The sequence below is a fragment of the Harpia harpyja genome, chromosome 17 (assembly GCF_026419915.1).
Source record: "Harpia harpyja isolate bHarHar1 chromosome 17, bHarHar1 primary haplotype, whole genome shotgun sequence".
In the NCBI taxonomy this organism is placed as follows: Eukaryota; Metazoa; Chordata; class Aves; order Accipitriformes; family Accipitridae; genus Harpia; species Harpia harpyja.
In genome coordinates, this window is record NC_068956.1 from 23,883,880 (window position 1) to 23,901,821 (window position 17,942).

General features: G+C 47.2%; 1 protein-coding gene across 1 annotated transcript; it reads right to left on the bottom strand.

The window, feature by feature from the left end:
- Nucleotides 1–5,577: 5,577 nt before the first annotated feature.
- Nucleotides 5,578–16,235, bottom strand: AMER2 (APC membrane recruitment protein 2). The gene is made up of 2 exons (XM_052812762.1): nt 15,145–16,235; nt 5,578–14,970 (listed from the first exon to the last, which is right to left on the bottom strand). Exons 1-2 carry the CDS (start codon nt 15,989–15,991, stop codon nt 14,090–14,092), a joined length of 1,728 nt encoding a protein of 575 aa, XP_052668722.1. The 5' UTR covers nt 15,992–16,235; the 3' UTR covers nt 5,578–14,089.
- Nucleotides 16,236–17,942: the final 1,707 nt, after the last annotated feature.

The window sequence follows — 17,942 nt, forward strand, 5'->3', positions numbered from 1 at the left end:
CGTTGACACCCTTCCTCTCCAGCTCTTTAATCCCCCATTTGCAGACCCCCAGGGACACCAGCACTATAGCTAGGGAGATGGGAAGGCAGCTCCACGGTCTCTCTTCAGCCAAATTCTCACCCTGGGAACTTACCGCTGCCATCCCGTGCAAAAAATATGGAAAGAGAGTTTTTCCTCCTCTCTTCTCATTCAGGTTATGGCCACATCTGGCCCTGGCGAATCTGGTCAGAATGGGTGGAATGAGAGAGTGCTGCTGTTGCACTATGCCCCTACCCACGTCTCAAATTGCTTCACAGGCAGTCGGGTAAAATGTGAAGGATTTGGCCACACGGAACCTTTCCTGTAGAAGGATCACAATCTCCATTTAGAGGCGGAAAAAGCAAAGAGGTGGAGTTTTGCATCGAAGGTCACAGACGACATGTGTGAAGGGATATCGCAGCCTGACTCCCAATTCCCTGCTCTGTTCTCCAGCCATTCTCCTCCTTCCCGAGCCATGTTAAACATCCCCGTAACAGCACCGGGGAGCCTTGAGAAGCCCTGCGGAAAAGCTCTAGGGAGGAAAGAGTAAGTTCAGTGATGCAGAACGAGACAAGGAAACAAGCAGCCCGCAAACCTCAACAAAGTGGTCCTCACCTCTGCTCGGCAGCTGGGGCAGGGGCTGTCACTGGCACACCAGAGCATGAGGGATCCTTGCTGCACGGGGGCGATTCTGGAGCGGGGAGGTCTGAAACGGCCACGGGAGCTGCAGGTTGGCAACCTCCCGAAGAAGCATTACATCTCGTGCTCCTGCACATCACCCAACTGGAGAAAAACACATGCGACAAGATAACATTGAAATGAAGTCCCAAGGGGAAAAAGGAATCGGGGAGCTTGTTAAGAAGCCCGCTGCCATCTGGAAGGCAGGAGGAGGCACGCGTCTGTGAGAAAGTGGCATCTCTGGGGAAAGCCTGGGTGCTTGCAGCTGGCACAGCGAGATGAAAGGATGGGGACCGGCTGATGGGCCTGCCCTGCCCTGGAAATCGGATCAGAGGGTGAAAGGAGGGTTGGTTTTCATTTTCACTAGACTTCAGGGTATGTAGCAGAATCTAAAATAATCACCTCATGCTGATTGTTGTCCTTGGCAGGAACAGTAACTTTGTGGCCCAAAGGGTTTAATTGAAGATACAAGGGGGAAATGAGAGCACATTGGGCTCTTGATTTGCTAATAGGAGTCTTTTGTGCAGTTTACTGGTTCAGAGCCATCTTCTAGGTCTTAACCCTTTACTCCTTAGTTACCATGAAAACATGTGGTCTTCCTTGACTATGCATTTTATTTTTCAGAGGTAAGAACCATTCTTTTTGAGCTTTCACTAAGCTCCCATCATTGGTGCTAAATCTGGGGCATGGAGAGGGAAGAGGAGACTTATGCCATGGTAACAGATGCCTTTGAATTAGTAACTGGTTTTCTAGTAACTGATATTTTCTGTAATTCAGCCCAGTGAACACCAGCTTCACACTGGCCTTCTTTTATGGAAACCAAGTACAAAAGGCTTTTGCTTTTCGTTAGTCATGTAAATCCTCCGATGAAGCCTATTCTAACAGAAGGGTAGTAAAAGGCTGTGCTATAAATAGTGCTGTGTGTTTGCCTGCGCTGAGGCAGAAATGTAAGGTTTCATAGCTCGGATTGAGGGTCCCGGTCGTTTCAGAGCCAGGGGCTGACATTTGCCTTTATGCTTGTGCTCTGATGTCTGTTTTGTTTTCCGATACAGTCATTTATTTTACGGTCTGAATACATGCTACATCTTCAGAGAGGATTAAGATCCAGCACAGACAAGTTAACTTAACTGTGTAATCTGGTCCAACTGTTTTTTCATGAAACTTGCAGATTTATGGGGTTTTCTATCAGACCCTAAGACAAAAAATACAGGCAAATTCAACATCATGTAGTGATGATAGACATGAATATTCTAAGCCCCTGAGAAAGCAGCAATAGGCAGCTCCGCGAAGGATGCAAACACCATTTCTGCAGTTGCTGCATGTAAGCATTTCTTACTGATTTGAATGAAGCTGTTCAGATGCAGCAGCTGCATAATCAGACCCTAAATGTGGCATGATAATGACTGGATATGGTCTAATTGGAAGGATCAAAAGCTTAATTTGTTAACACAGGTTAAAAAAAAGACATCTATAAGCAAAAGAGTAGCAGGACTGCAAGTGCTGCATTTTTGTACAATGTTATCTGTCAGTAAACAAAATCTATTAGTGCAGAATGTGAAGGGTAGAAACTCAGAGAAAGACAGATGTAGCTGTAATATATCCCTATTGTAAAGATAGACCAAGACCAGTTGAATTCTTATCTGTCTCTATTTTTCCTCAAGAAGTACTCAGAACAATCCATTTGATTTTCGTTACCATCGTTTTTCTGATCCTCTTCATCATTTTAGTAGAACAGATGTCTTTTTCATGTCCACTTTAGATTGTGGCCATTATCTTTACAGCCATAATCAAGAGCAGGTTTTTCACTACTCATATTTACAAAGACACGTTTGCTTTATTTATTCAAACCTATTTTGTTGCAAAATTAGCTTGTTTTTTCACCTTCACAGGTGAACAAATGGAGCTCAGCAGGAATGGGACAGATTTGCTTTATATGATGTACAGATTTAGCATAATTTCTGTCTTTAAAATACTGTTCAGTCATAGGATTCTTGTTTTCTTTGCATTCTGCCTGTCACCCTGCACGTTCCCAGCTCCATGCTAGGAGCTCAGCACCATTTCTACAATTTGTTGCCATGCTGCAGCAGCCTACAGCTGAATATGTTCCTGAAGAACCGTGAGCCACATAGGTGCCCTGGAGGCAACCATCTCCCTGTGAAGCAGGAGAAGACACTGCTGCCCGCAAAGCTTCTGGCTGCCCTGGGCTTAGCTGCCTCAACCTCTCCCACCACCTCCGCGATGCTGCCGCACTTCTACCCTGTCGACCTCTGCTCACTCGGGACCTTCACCCAGAGGATCTTTACGCAAGTCTCTCCTCTGCACAAGGGACCTACAAATTTCAAGTGACACCAACAGAGAAGGCTGATGCGGCCGGAGGAAGAGCCTGTCCGTGACTCCCACCGTGACACACGGGAGAGCAGACCCAGCCACGTGATGCTTTTGAGCCTGCCTGGTGCAGGTGCTTAAGTGATAGTGAAATTTTATCAGAAAACTTCAAAACCGCAAGTTCTAAGCAACACCGCAGCTAGGTGCAGCCGATTTTGTGGATCAGACTTTAAAATGTGGTACCTGCAGCCTTCTGCAAATCAGGTCACAACTGCCTGGAAAGGAAGCGGTGGGAGAGGGACTTGGACCTCCCTGGTCCAGACCAGTGCTTTGTCAGAAGTCACGAGCCCTCCCTCCCCTGCGGTGGCAACCCTCGGCTCTAGGACATCTCACCCGGGATTCGTGTGGGAGCGCTGCTCAGAGCCGCTTTGTGAAATGTCTTCGCATAAGGACGCAGCATCAGCACATGTTGTTTGCTAGTCTTTGGAGTAGCTGTGGGGAGTTGTACTTCACCAGACTCCTTGCATTTGTCTTGTTCTATTTAGAATAGTAGCTATGGGACTCCATCTGTATCTTTTAAAAAATATCCATTTTTCTTAAGCTGGAAAAAATACTCATGTTGGTCAAGGACAAGTCTCCTTCATTAGACAGAACAGCAGCCCTCCTGTTCCCAGGGTCTAACTGAATATCTGAGCCAAGTGCTAAGGGTCTTTGCAGAGCGAAAGGAGTGATGTGTCATTAGAGATGAAGCATGTTCTTAGTCCTCAACTGCCACAGCAGCATCCATGGCTGCTGAAATAACCCTTTGCAGAACTTTTGAGCCTCCTTCCCATCCCCCTCAGGGCACTGTGGAATGGTTTTAATTGGAAGCAGATGTGCAACGTGGTAGGTAGGAGCAGGCGTCTGCTCGATGTGAGCTCCTGGTATGATCACTTTGAAAGGGGAAAATACCATGATTCAAGGGAAAGGATTTAAAATGAGACTAGTGCTCACTCACAGTCAGTTGACTGGTCCATTAGTCTTGCCAATATTCCTTACCAATTATTAGGAGTCAAGAATGTTCTCTTCTCCTTCTTGCTTGATAGATTTGCAGATTGGATGGAGCATTCATCTTCAATGACTGGGTCATAGGCAGATTTCCAGGTCATCACTCCCATTGCAAACACTTTTCCAGTAAGGTGGCCATGAAAATCAGAGAGATGTACTGTCAGGAATGACTGATCTTGGTTTTAATTGGGAAGGGACTTTTAGCTCAATATTAGAAACTCGGCCTCTTCATCTTGATTTCAAAAAGAATATTTGGGCCAAACCTCTTAGTTTCAGGAGACTTTTCAATTTTTTCTGTCACAGTGGATCTGCCAGGCTACTGTAGCCTGGTTTTGTGGAAGGTGTTAACAGCTGCATCACACAGACCTACAGCTACCCAGATTCATGAGGTTGCTGTACTTTTGCCCTGCACTTCATTGCAACTCCTTTGCACCAGAAAACCCCAGTAGCTCTACATGGACACAAGCAAGGTAATCACTAAGCAATCTTCTGCGGCAGGGAATAATTTAAACCACAACACTTCTGCTTCCAGATGCATCGGATAAAAGACATGAACGTGCAATAGGTGACATAGGCTGAGAAGGCCTGAATGTAAAATTGCTTGTGCATTAAATCACTGGGAAAACACTTCTTCAGCCTCACTCCAGCTATGGGAAAGAGGAGTTATGCTTTTGTGAACATAGGATCAATTTATACTGTGTCACCGTGTCCTGCTCCTTACTTGCATAATGAGCTTTTCATACCTTTTATTTTGTTGTTCCTTGAAAACTTTTGAGCAGATTTTATTCCAGTTCTTATTCTGGCTGGTTCAGTATCTTCCATGGATGCCTAGTAACACGGGAGAACCCTTAGCAAGGCAGTGCTACTTAGCCAAGTGAAGTAAATAAACTTAAGGATTAAAACTTGACTGATGCAAATGCTTTATGCATCTTCTAACTGCAAGAAATTTAGAGAAACTTGCAAAACACAGATTCTAATAAATGTCACTTCATAGTCATAGCAGTCAAGTCCCAGTTTTAAAGGTGGGAAACGTAGCTTACAGCAGACTGCATTTTCTAGCCGTCACACCAAAACTGCAACTCCAAAGTCAGTTTGTGCCAAGAGAATCAGCTTTCCTGCTGGCTTTCTGACCAGGAGAACCAGCAAGCAAAGCTGATTTGAAAAACAGAATGAAACTCAGTCCATTTCCATTGCCTAAGTGGTTTAAAGGAGAAGAAAAAAAAAAACAAAAAACAAGAACATGACCAGAAGACCAAAACACTCTCATTTATGAAAGCTCTCCCCTAAGTAATGAATTTAGTCTAGTTATTCTATGATGTTATTAGTAAAACTGCTAAAGGCATTTCTACATAAAAATGAAAGTGCACACATGCCCAAGTATTCTCTTTTATGCTATTCTGGGGACATATTTCCCTAATGTCTTGCTTTCAAAAGCCTAGTATTTTCCAGTGCACTGAATGGATTGGCTCCATCTCTAGCTTGAACATCAAAAAGTAACCTTCACGTTCATCAATGAAAAGTGTCAACTGATTTTATTAACTGTATCCATTATAACACATAATATGACAGTGGGAATATTTTTCACTGTAAGATTTTTGAATGGAAGAAAAGTGCAGTTAGTCTGAGTTCCTTACATTCATTAGAAGCAAGACTATTGAAACCATCAACATTTACAATGACGCATAAGCAAACACCAGAATCAGTGCCAATAAATACACAGAGTACCAAAATAAATATTTACAGAATTAAAAATATAATAAACACTGATTAGTATATCCTTGTGAACTGCCAGGGAAGAAAGACATCTATTGCTATCAGTTAGGTTGTAAATACGTTAAGAATATAGTGATTCGAGGAGACACATCGAGGTTTGTAGAGGTGGAAAGGAGCAGAGTGTGTCTAACAGTCTGTTATAAAAACACCCCCCGGAGTGTTGTGAGCTTTCACTAAGAAAAGTTGGTGCACACAGACTCGCCAGATTATTAGCAAACCGTTTAGATAAGAAGAGCAGGGAGCTCTGGCTTTACTCACTCATTATCTTGAATAGGTCATATGCTACCTTACTGGAGGTGGCCGACACAAAAAATACGAGGGAAAATTGTAATTAACAGTGATCTGTCAGCTGTAACACGTCTTACAGAAACAGGTTAAGTGAATTCTAACAGGACACATCTGTCCCTTTCAGCACGTAGGAAACCCCCGAGAGCATCGGCTTGTCAGATGCAGTGTGGAACAGTCCCTGCTACATTTTCCTCAGGCACACCATGATATTTAAGCAGAGTTGGGTTGTGATAAAAGACTGAAGCCATGCTGTGTTTCCTGGACTTACTGAATCTGTATTTTCCACCAACCACATTCATATCTCAACACCATTTCAACAGGGCCACAAGCCTCAACACTAGAGCTTTTCGGAGACAGACTCTGCTGACAAACACAGCAAGGAAATTGAGATGGGGCCAAATTATGGGATCTTCACTCAATAACAACTGACACCACTAACAGATCCACTGATTTCAGAGGGAATACTGGTAGACCCGGGATACGTCCAGCTGTTGCAATCTGTCCCACGGCAGGGGATTTACTTCAATTTTACACAAGGGCAACAGCTTTAGTCTTTCTTCCTCTTTTGAAAAGCAGGATAACGTGGCTTTTTTCAAGCTACGTGCTGCAGAAAGTTACTTGCACCCTACGTAGGACTTGGTGCTGCTGCTGCACAGCGCGTCTCACGCTCCCTCCCCACTTGCCCTTGGGCTGCAAGGGTGCAGCCAGCGCTTACCACCCTGCCAAGGGCTCGGGTTTTCGCATCCCCCTGGCAAAATGAGGATGGAAGAGCAGTGAAATGCCACAGGTCAGTGCTGGGCTGGAGGGGATTTGTGGAAGTCTCTGTGCTAAAACTGCCTTCGGAGGAAAAGGGACGGCTCAGGCGTTGATGAGAGCAGTCACACGGTGGTCCACCAGCAGGAGAACTGGCTTCAGCACGCCCAGGCTTACACAGTCTGGCTCCTAACTCAGCGTAACACAGCAATCCGAGCATCAATACAAGAAAAAAAGGAGCCAGAATTTATAGGCATATGTTTAACTCTCTTTTTCCACAAGGACCAGAGCTCTCATCCCATCTCCCAGCCCCCCTAGCAACCCTCCCGCCCCAGCACAACACCACCACCCTGGCTTCTCCCGCTGCCACCCAGCCTGGCAGACACCTCCCCACGGTGACACCCCGCTCCCCTCTCCTGGGACCACACGGCAGGGTCAGACAGCAAATTCTCCCGGCGACAGTGCCGTGCTCCCCCAGTCCGCCAGGTGCAGGCGACTTGGGGCAGACCTTCCCCTTTGCTGCCATTAACCAAGAAACATCACCAGTTGTGTAGCTTTACATTTTAAGCTCGAGCTTAATTCAAAGCAGATGTAGCCAATTTTCTTTTATGAGTACATTATGTTCAAAGCTTCCAATGCATCTGCATAAAAAGCCCATGGAAGCAACCCGATACTGAAATAGCAACTGTTTTGATGCAATGTCATCCAAAATAATAAAAATCTGCTAAAGAGCTTACAATTCAGCCCCTACATACCATTCTCCCTAAAAACAGATTTAAAATGTGGCTGTGTAATAATTAAAGGGAGGCATCGTTAGTTACCATATCAAAAAAACATGAACAACAACATGATAAGCAGGGGTTTTAGCGCTCTGGAAAGGATCTGGTCCTGGTTTTGCAATCACAAGTTAAATTACGGAAGGCAGTGATTGTGTTAGCTGTAATTTAAACACGCTGAGCACTGGAGTTATGTGCAGGAGTGGCTGCTTGTTAAGATGGAAAAACAATGGAAAGACATGTTTTGCATTCAGATCAGTGAAAACACTACTACAGTAATATAAAAGACTGCACAATCACCTGAATAATATTCATCTTTAAAAAAAGGGAAGACTTATTTAAGAAACACTTCCTATTTCCTTAAGATAAAGAGATTAAGGACCTTCGCCAGTTCTCACTGGAGTCAGTAGAAGCTTTGCCACAGCAGGACTGGACCTTGGAAAGAGATTGTCATGTTGGCAAATGCCAGTTTTCTAACTTTGTGGCCATAGCTGGATTAACTTCTATTGCAGAGCATTGCTTGGATGGGATGTTAAAGTAGGGAAAGCAATCCATTGCTACAAGAAGCCTTTCAGCCTAGCAGGTTAAACTCCTTGCCCTGTGAAGTACATAACCTTTTCCTCTCTCCACTACAACTTTGGTTCCATTTATTTAAATATGTACGGAAAGGAAAAAGAAAAGCAGTTCTTACCAAAGAGAAACAAAATCTGGGCAAGAGTCTCCATAACAAACAGCTTCTGGGCTTTCCTACAAAAGTGACATGCTTCCCTGCTAGATTTGCTGAATTGTCCACAACAAAGTGGAGGGATATATTCCACTCTATGCAAAATACCACTCAACATCCTCACCCACGTGTATGAGATCACACAGCAGAAATCTCCATTTTAAGTACCCCTGCCACTTGTTCTGAAGGTGAATTAATTTTTTCAAGACCAAGAAGTAGGAGCAAAGACCTCCTGAAGAATGCACTGGCAGCACCTCCCCTCTTCTAGTGCTGGAAGGCTAGATCAAAAATCTGTTTCCCAAGCAACTGCAGCATGGCTGAGAGGGAATGAGAGACATTGAGGGAAAAAAAAAAAGGGGGGGTCCCAGGCAATAGTACTCACTGTTTTGGATGAAGAAGCCCTCTAAGGCAAGAGGAGCTTTAACAACCTGCTTCTGCAGGAATAAAAGCCCCCAGGATGTGGCTCGAATGGTTATAGCTCTTATTCCTTTGCACATGAGAAGTTCTTCCATTTCTCTCTACATGAAATGGACCTAGGAAACACCAAATCAATGCTGACTGTTCCTAGCTGAGATGCTCGCAAGGAAGACAAGATGTGAACTAATGATAAGCTAAAAGATTCTTGCAAATTGAATTAAAAATAACCTGTCCCCTGAACACAAACAGCAAGACAGGTTCAGATACCTCCTGCTCACAGTAAACAGCATGTGGACTCGTGGCAAGGGAAGCCCATCATCCCATCCCTCCCATCCCTCAATGGAAGGGAGGGATGTTCAGTGGGACCAGTCCCAAGCCACTGAAGACAACTGACAGTGTATTCTCAGCATTGAATCTCAGAAGAGTCAGTTGTGCAATTCTGCTCGGACACGTGGGGTTATGTCATCATAATGAAAACATAAACAAAGCAAAAGCAAAAAAAAAAAAAAAAAAAAAGGAAAAGCCCCCCAAAAAAACAAAAAAGCCAACCCTGCAGAAGCTGTCACGCGTAAACTCTGCCAAGACTCATTTCTGCAGCATCTCTGAGTCGGCGTCAATTTCTTTTTCCAAGACAGAAGCCTCGGCTTTTCATATCAATAACTATGAAAATACATTTTCAGGCCACCTTGCTTAGAGTCCCCCATTGTGGCTGTTAGATAACCATCTGCCTTGTAAGTGGCTATTGTTACTGTGAACTGTCTCTTTCATAGCATTATCTTGCTGAAAAGCCTTTTCTGAAAGTAGTCCATTAGAGCAGGGCAAAAAAACCTCCGAGCATGGCCATGTAGCAGAATCAATGGCTCCCTTTGATCCGCAAGCTCAGTCAGTACCACAAATTTAAGAAACAAGGTTTTGCTTTGCTAAGCAAAGCCTGTTAATTTGGCTCATCTGCACTTACAGCATCTTACTGAAAATGCCATCTGTATCAGACATTTTGAAGACTTTGGTGCAATATTCGCTTAGCTTAGATAAATAATTTAGTAAGATTCATTAAAAAATAATCAGTGAATTAATTTTCATAGTGTACATCTATGCATGTAATTTTTAAAATTCAGTCCTCTACTACCCTGAATGGCGGTGAGGATATTCACAGTCGATGAAGAAAATGCTGGTGATTGATGGAATAAGACTGAACATAGATTTTTCTTATTCAAGTCACAGAATTTCTTCTGAAATCTACTACGTGTGTTTGAGTCCTATTACTCACCCTTTATGTCTGTTGCAGGCCACACATATAGTACAGGAAACTTAACTCCTATCGTGACAAAAGAAGTCCACAGAAACATCATTTCATGCTACCGAAAGGAAATCTTTTGTGCTGATATATAGGACAGGAATGCATACCACTGAAATCACTGTAGATAGCTATAAAACACTACACAATATATAGAAATATACTAAGAACATACAAAATTTACCAGTAGTGACCTGAAAGTGCAAAGAGTACATATATAACTAAATGCCAAGTCCTGATCTCTAAAATCCTTTATGAATGACATACAAGCTGATAACTACAAAGCATCATTCAGACCACAAAACAACAAATAAACAAATAAAGAGAAGTATTCCTTAAGAAAATCAAAACGACGACAGCATTGGGAATGTTATCTTTGGGACTCAGAACACCATTTCTACCTTGACACCTACCAAAGCCAAGGAAAATATATGCTTGAACAGGGTAACATAAATAAGAATGCAAATCACCACGGAATGCCTCAGGACTATTAAGTCTTTATGTCTCAGCCTTTAAATCCAGCAAGCCATTAACTATTTGTTCTTAGGCATCTCACAGTATTTTACAGGGGATCTTTCAGGAGTTAAATATAGGTCTAAAGAAAGCCTTTGAACCTCCTCCCAATGATTGTTTTTAGGCATTGTGTGGACTTATACAAATATATTTCTATGAAAATTGAAAGCCCCCCTAGTAAATATTAAATTTTCTATTATCTTTCAAAATAAAAAACATAGATGGCTTAAGGACAAAAGTGAGTTTTATAAATACAAAGTTAATTTGAGCATTAAATTGTGTATGTTTACTCTCACACAACCATTACCCTGAATCAACGTCAGTATGTCGCAACGATTCAAAATACTGACACCCCACTACAAGCTACTTTCCCATTTTCCTTTTAAGGATATGATTGTCCTTAAAATATGTACACAGCAAGCAGCCAAAAGAACCGCCAAGAGATTTGCAAAATGTACTTACACTGGGTATGCGATAGAAAGCTCGAGAGAGCGACTGGGGAGCACCTGGCCTCGGCAGGCAGCGCGGCCGCCCTCCCACCCCACGCTCGGCCGCCGGCCCGGGGCTCCCCGCTCCGCACCAGGGGTTAGCACCGAGGAGCAAGCCGCCCGCCAGCATGCAGAGGACGGAGGAAAAACGGGGCAGAAAACAAAGGAGAGAGAGAAAAATGAAGGGAAGGCAAAGCATTTTAATGATGATTCGTGTTAGTCATTACGGGAGAGGGAGCTAGTCTAGTGTCGCTCTATTGGTTTCTCGATACAGACATGCCACAATGCAAACAAAACGCAACGATGAATAATTTGCCACACACAAGTCCTGTAGAGATGGTAACTGCTATCTTCTAGTGGTTTTAAAGATGCACCACTCCTACTACCTGTACTCGGTGCTTCCAGTTTTTATGGCACTACCCCAAGCTCACCACATCCTCCCTCCCTCTCCACTTCCAGTACCCTACAGAATCTCTCTGCGCAATTTGTCCTTACAACGAAATGGGGAAATTATGATTTTTCTGCAGAGTTGTCATGCAAGGAAAGATGCGTCCCTTTTACAGTCAAATGAAAACGAAAGAACAGAAAAAGGAATGTTAGGTTTAGGGCTGAGCACCAGGATAATACTCTACGTTCTGTACATTCATCCTTTTGAGGGTATTTCAGCTTTAACTTTCTAAAATGCACAAGCAGAGTCAGGCCAAATGCAAATCCCTTTCTCAGGCAAAGGAAATCACCGCCGGCGCGTCTGGGGACAGATCTACAGCACATCCCCTCAGCCTGCGTGTGGGAGCGCGCACGCCTGGCTGCGTTCACGTGAGTGTGAGTGTGCACGGGTGTGCGCCTTCGCCCAGGTGCGGGTACCCGAGGAGGAGGTGCGTTCTGACTACACATGCACTATGTACAACACGTCTGTGTGAGTAGGCATGTAGAAAACCACACACATATACACTAGAAAGAAAACATAAAATAATCTTCTTTGAAGTGCATTAAGGTTCTTACTCAAACCATGAAAACAGGGACTGATCAGGAAAACTAACACTTTCTCCCTATTCACTGGGGCATTGCAGTTCAGTATTAAATCCTGCAGTAATTTCAGAACTAGATGCCAATTTTACCCTTGTGACTATAAGGTCATTGCCCCAGTGAACCACACATATACATATATACAATTCTTATTATGGTATTTCCTGGCTTTTTATGGTTTATCTATAACCTTAATATCCTTCAAATGTATATTCTGTATATTTATTTTCCTTTTTTTCTTTCAATTTAAGAGACGATAAAACCAACTGCTATGTAAGATCAGACTCATTAGCTTCAATGATGTGAATTTAGGATTCTCTGCATAATATAGACATGTATATTTTTAAAATGTATATTATTTTTCAGATACACTGGAGGATATATTTTATATTAACTGTGGTCTGATGATTAAACACTTATATCAAAATATTTTGTAAATACATAACATTTACCTTTAGACTTCAGTGATTTTTGCAGCTTTTTCAGTGTATCATAAAAATATGTCCTCAGGCACATTAAAAACCTTTTAAATTTCTTTGAAATGTTGTCAATGCCCATGTACAGTAGCCACTACTCAAAAACGTCCTGGCAATTAATACATTTCTCATAAGATCCAAGCTCGTCAGACCATTTTACGTACCACTAGCTTACCATATTTCTTTTCTCTCTTAAAGTAAAATTATTCTGACATTATTAAGAATGAAAATAAAAAGCAACGAGAACCCAAACTTTCTTTAAATAGTCAAAAACTAATTTTATATATTTTAAAAAATAATAATTAAAAAACACATTTCTTTCCTGGGTTCCTTCTCTGTAAGGTTTAAGCCCAGAGCAACTTTGTCTAAACCCCTGAAAATAGAGGTCTGCAGTGGCAATGCTGTCAGAACCTCAGCTCTGACCCAAGGAATGTGCCACTGGAATAAAATCAGCACTTCAGACTTACTTATCTGGGGATGCAGGAGCCCATACAAAACAGAGTTTTGCTCTAATTTAAGGTACTTACACAAAGTTCTATCATTTTAGAACTGTAAAATTATCTACCTATAAAAACTAACTCTTGCTTAAACTCTAGATAATACAGACAGGTGATTTTTTTTTTTTTAATATAAAAAATCTGTAGCATTGAGTAAATCTGCTAAAATATGTATATATTTACACATAACGAGCAAGTTACGGTATAAATGCGAACAGTGTGTATGTATTGGCATTTAGTAAAATGTTTCCCTGAACCTGATTGGATGCGTTATTGGACAAGTATTGATGTAAACATCTGAACCTATGTCAGGTGTCTCTGTTACCCATTTACATTAGACCAGATCAAAAACAACCAGACAGACAGACAAACAAAAATATGTTTTCCTGTTAGACAAGTCCACCTAACTCCTTAGTTAGCTACTGCACACAAGTCAATTAAGTCTGCTGTCGAGCAGTGCTCTCGTTCCTACAGCAGGTAAAATACCTGTTAGGTTGGTTGTTTTTTGCTTGGCATTTTTTCCAACATCTTGTAGAGCAAAAACCGTTTTTGGAGCCAGGCACCCACCTTCCACTCCTCCCCCAGAAATGATTAAAAGATAAGTGTACTGGAGAACCTCTCGTGTTGCTCCTTTTCTAACTGTTCCCTTGAAGAACTCATGGCACTGCTTTGCATGAGGACGGATGCTCATTTAGGTTCGTAATCCAAGTCCTGCTTCCAAAAAGGCATGTAAAAGTGAACCTCCCCAGTGTTTAGTGCTGCAGAAAAAAGATACAAATGTAAAAAAAAGTGCTCGAAAAGAAGTTGACTTTTTATATTCAGCCATACAGTCTAGAAAGAAGGGATTCAGAAGTGCAGGCCCATGGAATACAGTGAAGTAAGCCTTTTAGGTGCCTTTCTTCAGGTGATGCAAAACTAATTCAATATCTGTGGTCTCCTACGCAGACTTTCACACACCGACCTTGCTGTCCGTCTTTGTCTCCACCTCTTATTCAACTACTTTTTGGCACTGTCCTGGTATGCGGCAGCTTTCACTGTTGTCCCTGCTAAGCCCCTGTTACTGACCCGGCGTACCAGTACTTTGGAGACAGGGATTTTTGTTCTGTGCATCTCGCTTTTGGCCAGGTGATGGTGTGCGACGTGATGGCTGTTACTGGCGTCTGCTCCATGGCTGGCGGGATGCGATGAAAGGTGTTTAATGCTGATGGGTATCTTGGAGTCCTTCACTGTGCTTGAGGGCGTTTTCAGTGAGCACGTGGTCGTTATTGGAGACACGGGCTTGGAACGTGGCATGCAGGTGACCTCTTCGCCCGCAGGCCCTGCTGGTGGGTTCTCATCCGGCTCGGTGTAGAGGTCGTAGAGAGCATCCCCACTGTAGCTGTCCCTGGGAATGGTCTCCTTCTGGATACTTGTGGAACCATCTTCCTCGGGACCAGGGGTGGTGGAATCCCAGTAGCCCTCGTCGCTGTTTGGGACACCTTCGTGCTGCTCCTTCTCCCTGCCCTTCTGCTCCTCTTTGTGGTTGAGGTGAACGGGGATCTGGTGGAGGCCACCACGTTTCACCGCCACCCTGTTCTGGGGCCCCTCGATACCTCGGCTCTCCTTCAACCCCTCAGGCTTCTTTGTCCCTCCTCCACCTCCACCTCCTCCTTCTGTCTGGGTCTCCTCTGTCTGCGACAGCATATCCCAGAACTCCTGCAGGTAGGTGTCATCCACCTGGTCCGGGCTGGCCATCTCCTCCCCTCCTCCCTGGTAGGCCACCATGGTGGGGTGCTTCTTGGAGGCACCCAGCTTGCCGGCCCCGGGGGTGCTCTTCTCGCAGCCGCCACTCCCGCTGCCCACATCCTCCTCATGGTCCGCAATAATATCTCCGCAGCCTGTAAGAGAGTCAAAGCTTTTCAGTGAAGTCACGTCAGCAAACATCAAACAAATACGATCAATCGATTGCTCTGAGGGTGGATCAACAGAGGAAGGGTCAGGGGCGGCTGCCGTCTCTTGACCGCTATCACAGTGAGGTTCAACAAGGGGGATAGTCGTTATTGGAATGTCACCTGTTATGGCCGCATCCTTCGCAGTCCCAACCTCTCCGGCGCCCGGGTCCGGTCGCTCGCGGCAGAGCTCCTCGGGTCGCCTTCCAGCAGCAGCAGCAGCAGCAGCCGCAGCAGCAGGGTCCTCCCCGGGGGGGGGCCCGCTGTCCCGCGGCTCCCCACCGCCCGCTTCGGGCTCCTCGGCCGAGGCGTGGGCCTCGCCGCCGCGCTTCTCCGGCGGCGGTTCCAGCCCGACGTCTCCTGCGCTGTTGCGGGTTTCGGACAAAGGTTTTGGCGTCTCCTCTTTGATGCACTCCAGGCTGGCGGTCAAAGACCCCGGCATGATAAGGCCGGACCGCATCTCCGAGGTTTCCCCCCTCTCCTCCTTGCCGTATTTGTCCTTTTTATGCCACCGCATGCTGCTGAAGATCCCTTTCAGCCCCTTCTTTTGTCTGCCGCCGGCCCGCTGATCCGCGCTCTCCGCCTTGCCGTTCTCCGGCCTGCCGTTCTTCCTCAGCAGGGAGAAGAAGCTGTGCGACTTGGCCACCGAGCTGCCGGGGGAGACGCCGAGGCTGCCGGCCGGCCGGCCCTGCGCCTCCTTGCTCTGCGGCTCGCCGCCGCCGCCGCCGCCCGGTTCCTCCTTCTTGCTGCTCTCCAGCACGGCGTCGGCCAAGCCGTCGTGCGTCCGGCTCCGCACCATTCCCGCTTTGCTGGCGCCCTTCCCCTCCCCGCCTTTGCTCCTCACCCCGAAGATGCTCGGCATGGTGCCCCCGGATTTCCTCCTCTTGAACAGTTTGAAGGCGGTTTTGTTAATCCTCCCCGACGGCTGCTCGGCGGCCGGAGGCTCGGCACAGTCGCAGTGCGAGTCCATCGCTGCCGCCGCCGCGGCCTCCCGCCGCCGCCGCCGCCGCCGCCGCCCGGGTGCCCGGTGCGATCCCTCACTGACAGCCCCGCCGCCGCCCGTCCGTCTCCATGGCAACCCGGAGGGGCGGAGCGGGCCGGGGAGGGGAATAAGCCGCTTTTCCTCCGCCGCGGGCCTGCGCCCAGGCCGCCGCCGCCCGCTCCCAATCGACCTGAGGCGCCGCAGCCCCGCCGGCAGCGCCCCTGCCTCCAGCCCTCCCCAACCCGCCTTACGGAACTTAACCCCTTTCCTCCTGCCGCCGCTCCCGCCCGCGCCGCCTGCCTCAGGGGGACGGGGGCACACACACACACCCCCGCCCCACACACACTCCGCCCCGACCCCCGCCGAGCGTCCCCGCGGGGAGAGGGCGGCCGGCGAGCCCGGCGAGCCCGGCTGCAGGCCAGCGCAGGGCCGCCCCCCCCCCCCCCCTCCCCGCCGCCTGACGGCACCTCTTCTTCCCGTCTCCCGCGCAAAGGCGGGCTCTCGGGTGGGCTGACAGGGCGCCGCGGGTCCGCACCCGGGCACCCGGGCGGGCGGAGCTCAGCTGTTATTTACGAGAGCGTTCTGCATCGCTTCTGTGTCCGCCCGGCACGGCCGGAGCACGGCGGGGGGCGGGGGGGGGGGGAGCGTGACTGAAACCGTGCGATGTGAAACGGAGCGAAGCGGCAGCAGCGCCGAGAGAAAGCGGGGGGGACGGGGACAGGGACACAGTCTGCAGGTGACAATGCACCACGCGGCAGGGACAGACGGGTGGAAACACGGGACACCCAGACCCAGTCCGGGAGGTACATACCCCCGGGGGCGAAGGATTCCCCCCCCCCCCCGCTTCCCTCTCTCCCACCTCACCACAACGCCCCGTCCCCCCGTGTCCCGCTTTCTCCCCAGTGCCCGAGGCCACACGTCCCCCCAGCCGACGGCCAGAGGGGAGCAGCGGCACAAGCTGGGGCACAGCCCAGCCCTCGTCCCACTCGCCTCCCCTGCCGCGGAGGGGGAGCGCGGCGGCAGCCCCCACGCAGGCCTTTTCCCAGGCCCTGCATCCCCTGCACACAGTCGTGGCACCCGGATCGTGCCCGTGGTGCGCTGCCACCGGGGATGATGGCAGCAGCACAGCCACATCGGGGGGGGGGGGGCTGGTGGCACCCTGGTCACAAACCCCCTCGCTGGCTGCAAATCTATCCCAAGACGCAACGTAAATTGCGGAGCGGAGCAGTGTAGTTGGAAGGAACCTACAACAGTCATCCAGTCCAACTGCCTGACCACTTCAGGGCTGACCAAAAGTTACAGTGCGTTATTAAGGGCGTTGTCCAAATGCCTCTTAAACGCTGACGTGCACCTCTCTTGGAAGCCTGTTCCAGTGTTTGACCACCCTCCCGGTAAAGCAATGCTTCCTAACGTCCAGTCTAAACCTCCCCTGGTGCGGCTTTGAACCGTTCCCACGTGTCCTGACCCTGGGTGCCAGGGAGAAGAGACCAGCACCTCCCTCTCCACCTCCTCAGGAAGCTGTGGAGAGCAACAAGGTTGCCCCTCAGTCTCATTTTCTCTAAACTAGACAAACCTGGCCTAATGAACCTGCCCTGAGCTCCAAACTCGCTAAACACCACCTCTACCTTGGCTCTCTCTTCAGGCTGGGTTATTTCAGTTTAGGGGGCCGTGCTCTGCGCCAGGGCTGCAGAGCAGACCTGCTTTCAACCAGAGCTGTAATAATGCATGTGCCCTGGCAGCCTGACTCTGCTCTACAGCATTAGTCTGGCCTCCTCAAAATGTAAACGCTTGTCTGAGTTTTAGCTCCAAACGCAAGTGAGAACCACCAAAGAGAAGTTGCATGTGGGCCCCTCTGGCTTGGGGCTAGGTTCTGCTCCCTTTGAAGTCAGTAAAAGGTTTTGCCATTGACTTCACTGGCTGGAAGAATTAGTTGTGGGGG

Excerpts from the sequence above, each read along its gene's own strand:
- AMER2 (XM_052812762.1), bottom strand. The coding sequence starts at position 15,991 with ATGGACTCGCACTGCGACTGTGCCGAGCCTCCGGCCGCCGAGCAGCCG. Across the intron at positions 14,971-15,144 it reads GAAGGATGCGGCCATAACAG|GCTGCGGAGATATTATTGCG; the intron begins GTGACATTCCAA and ends ACTCTCTTACAG.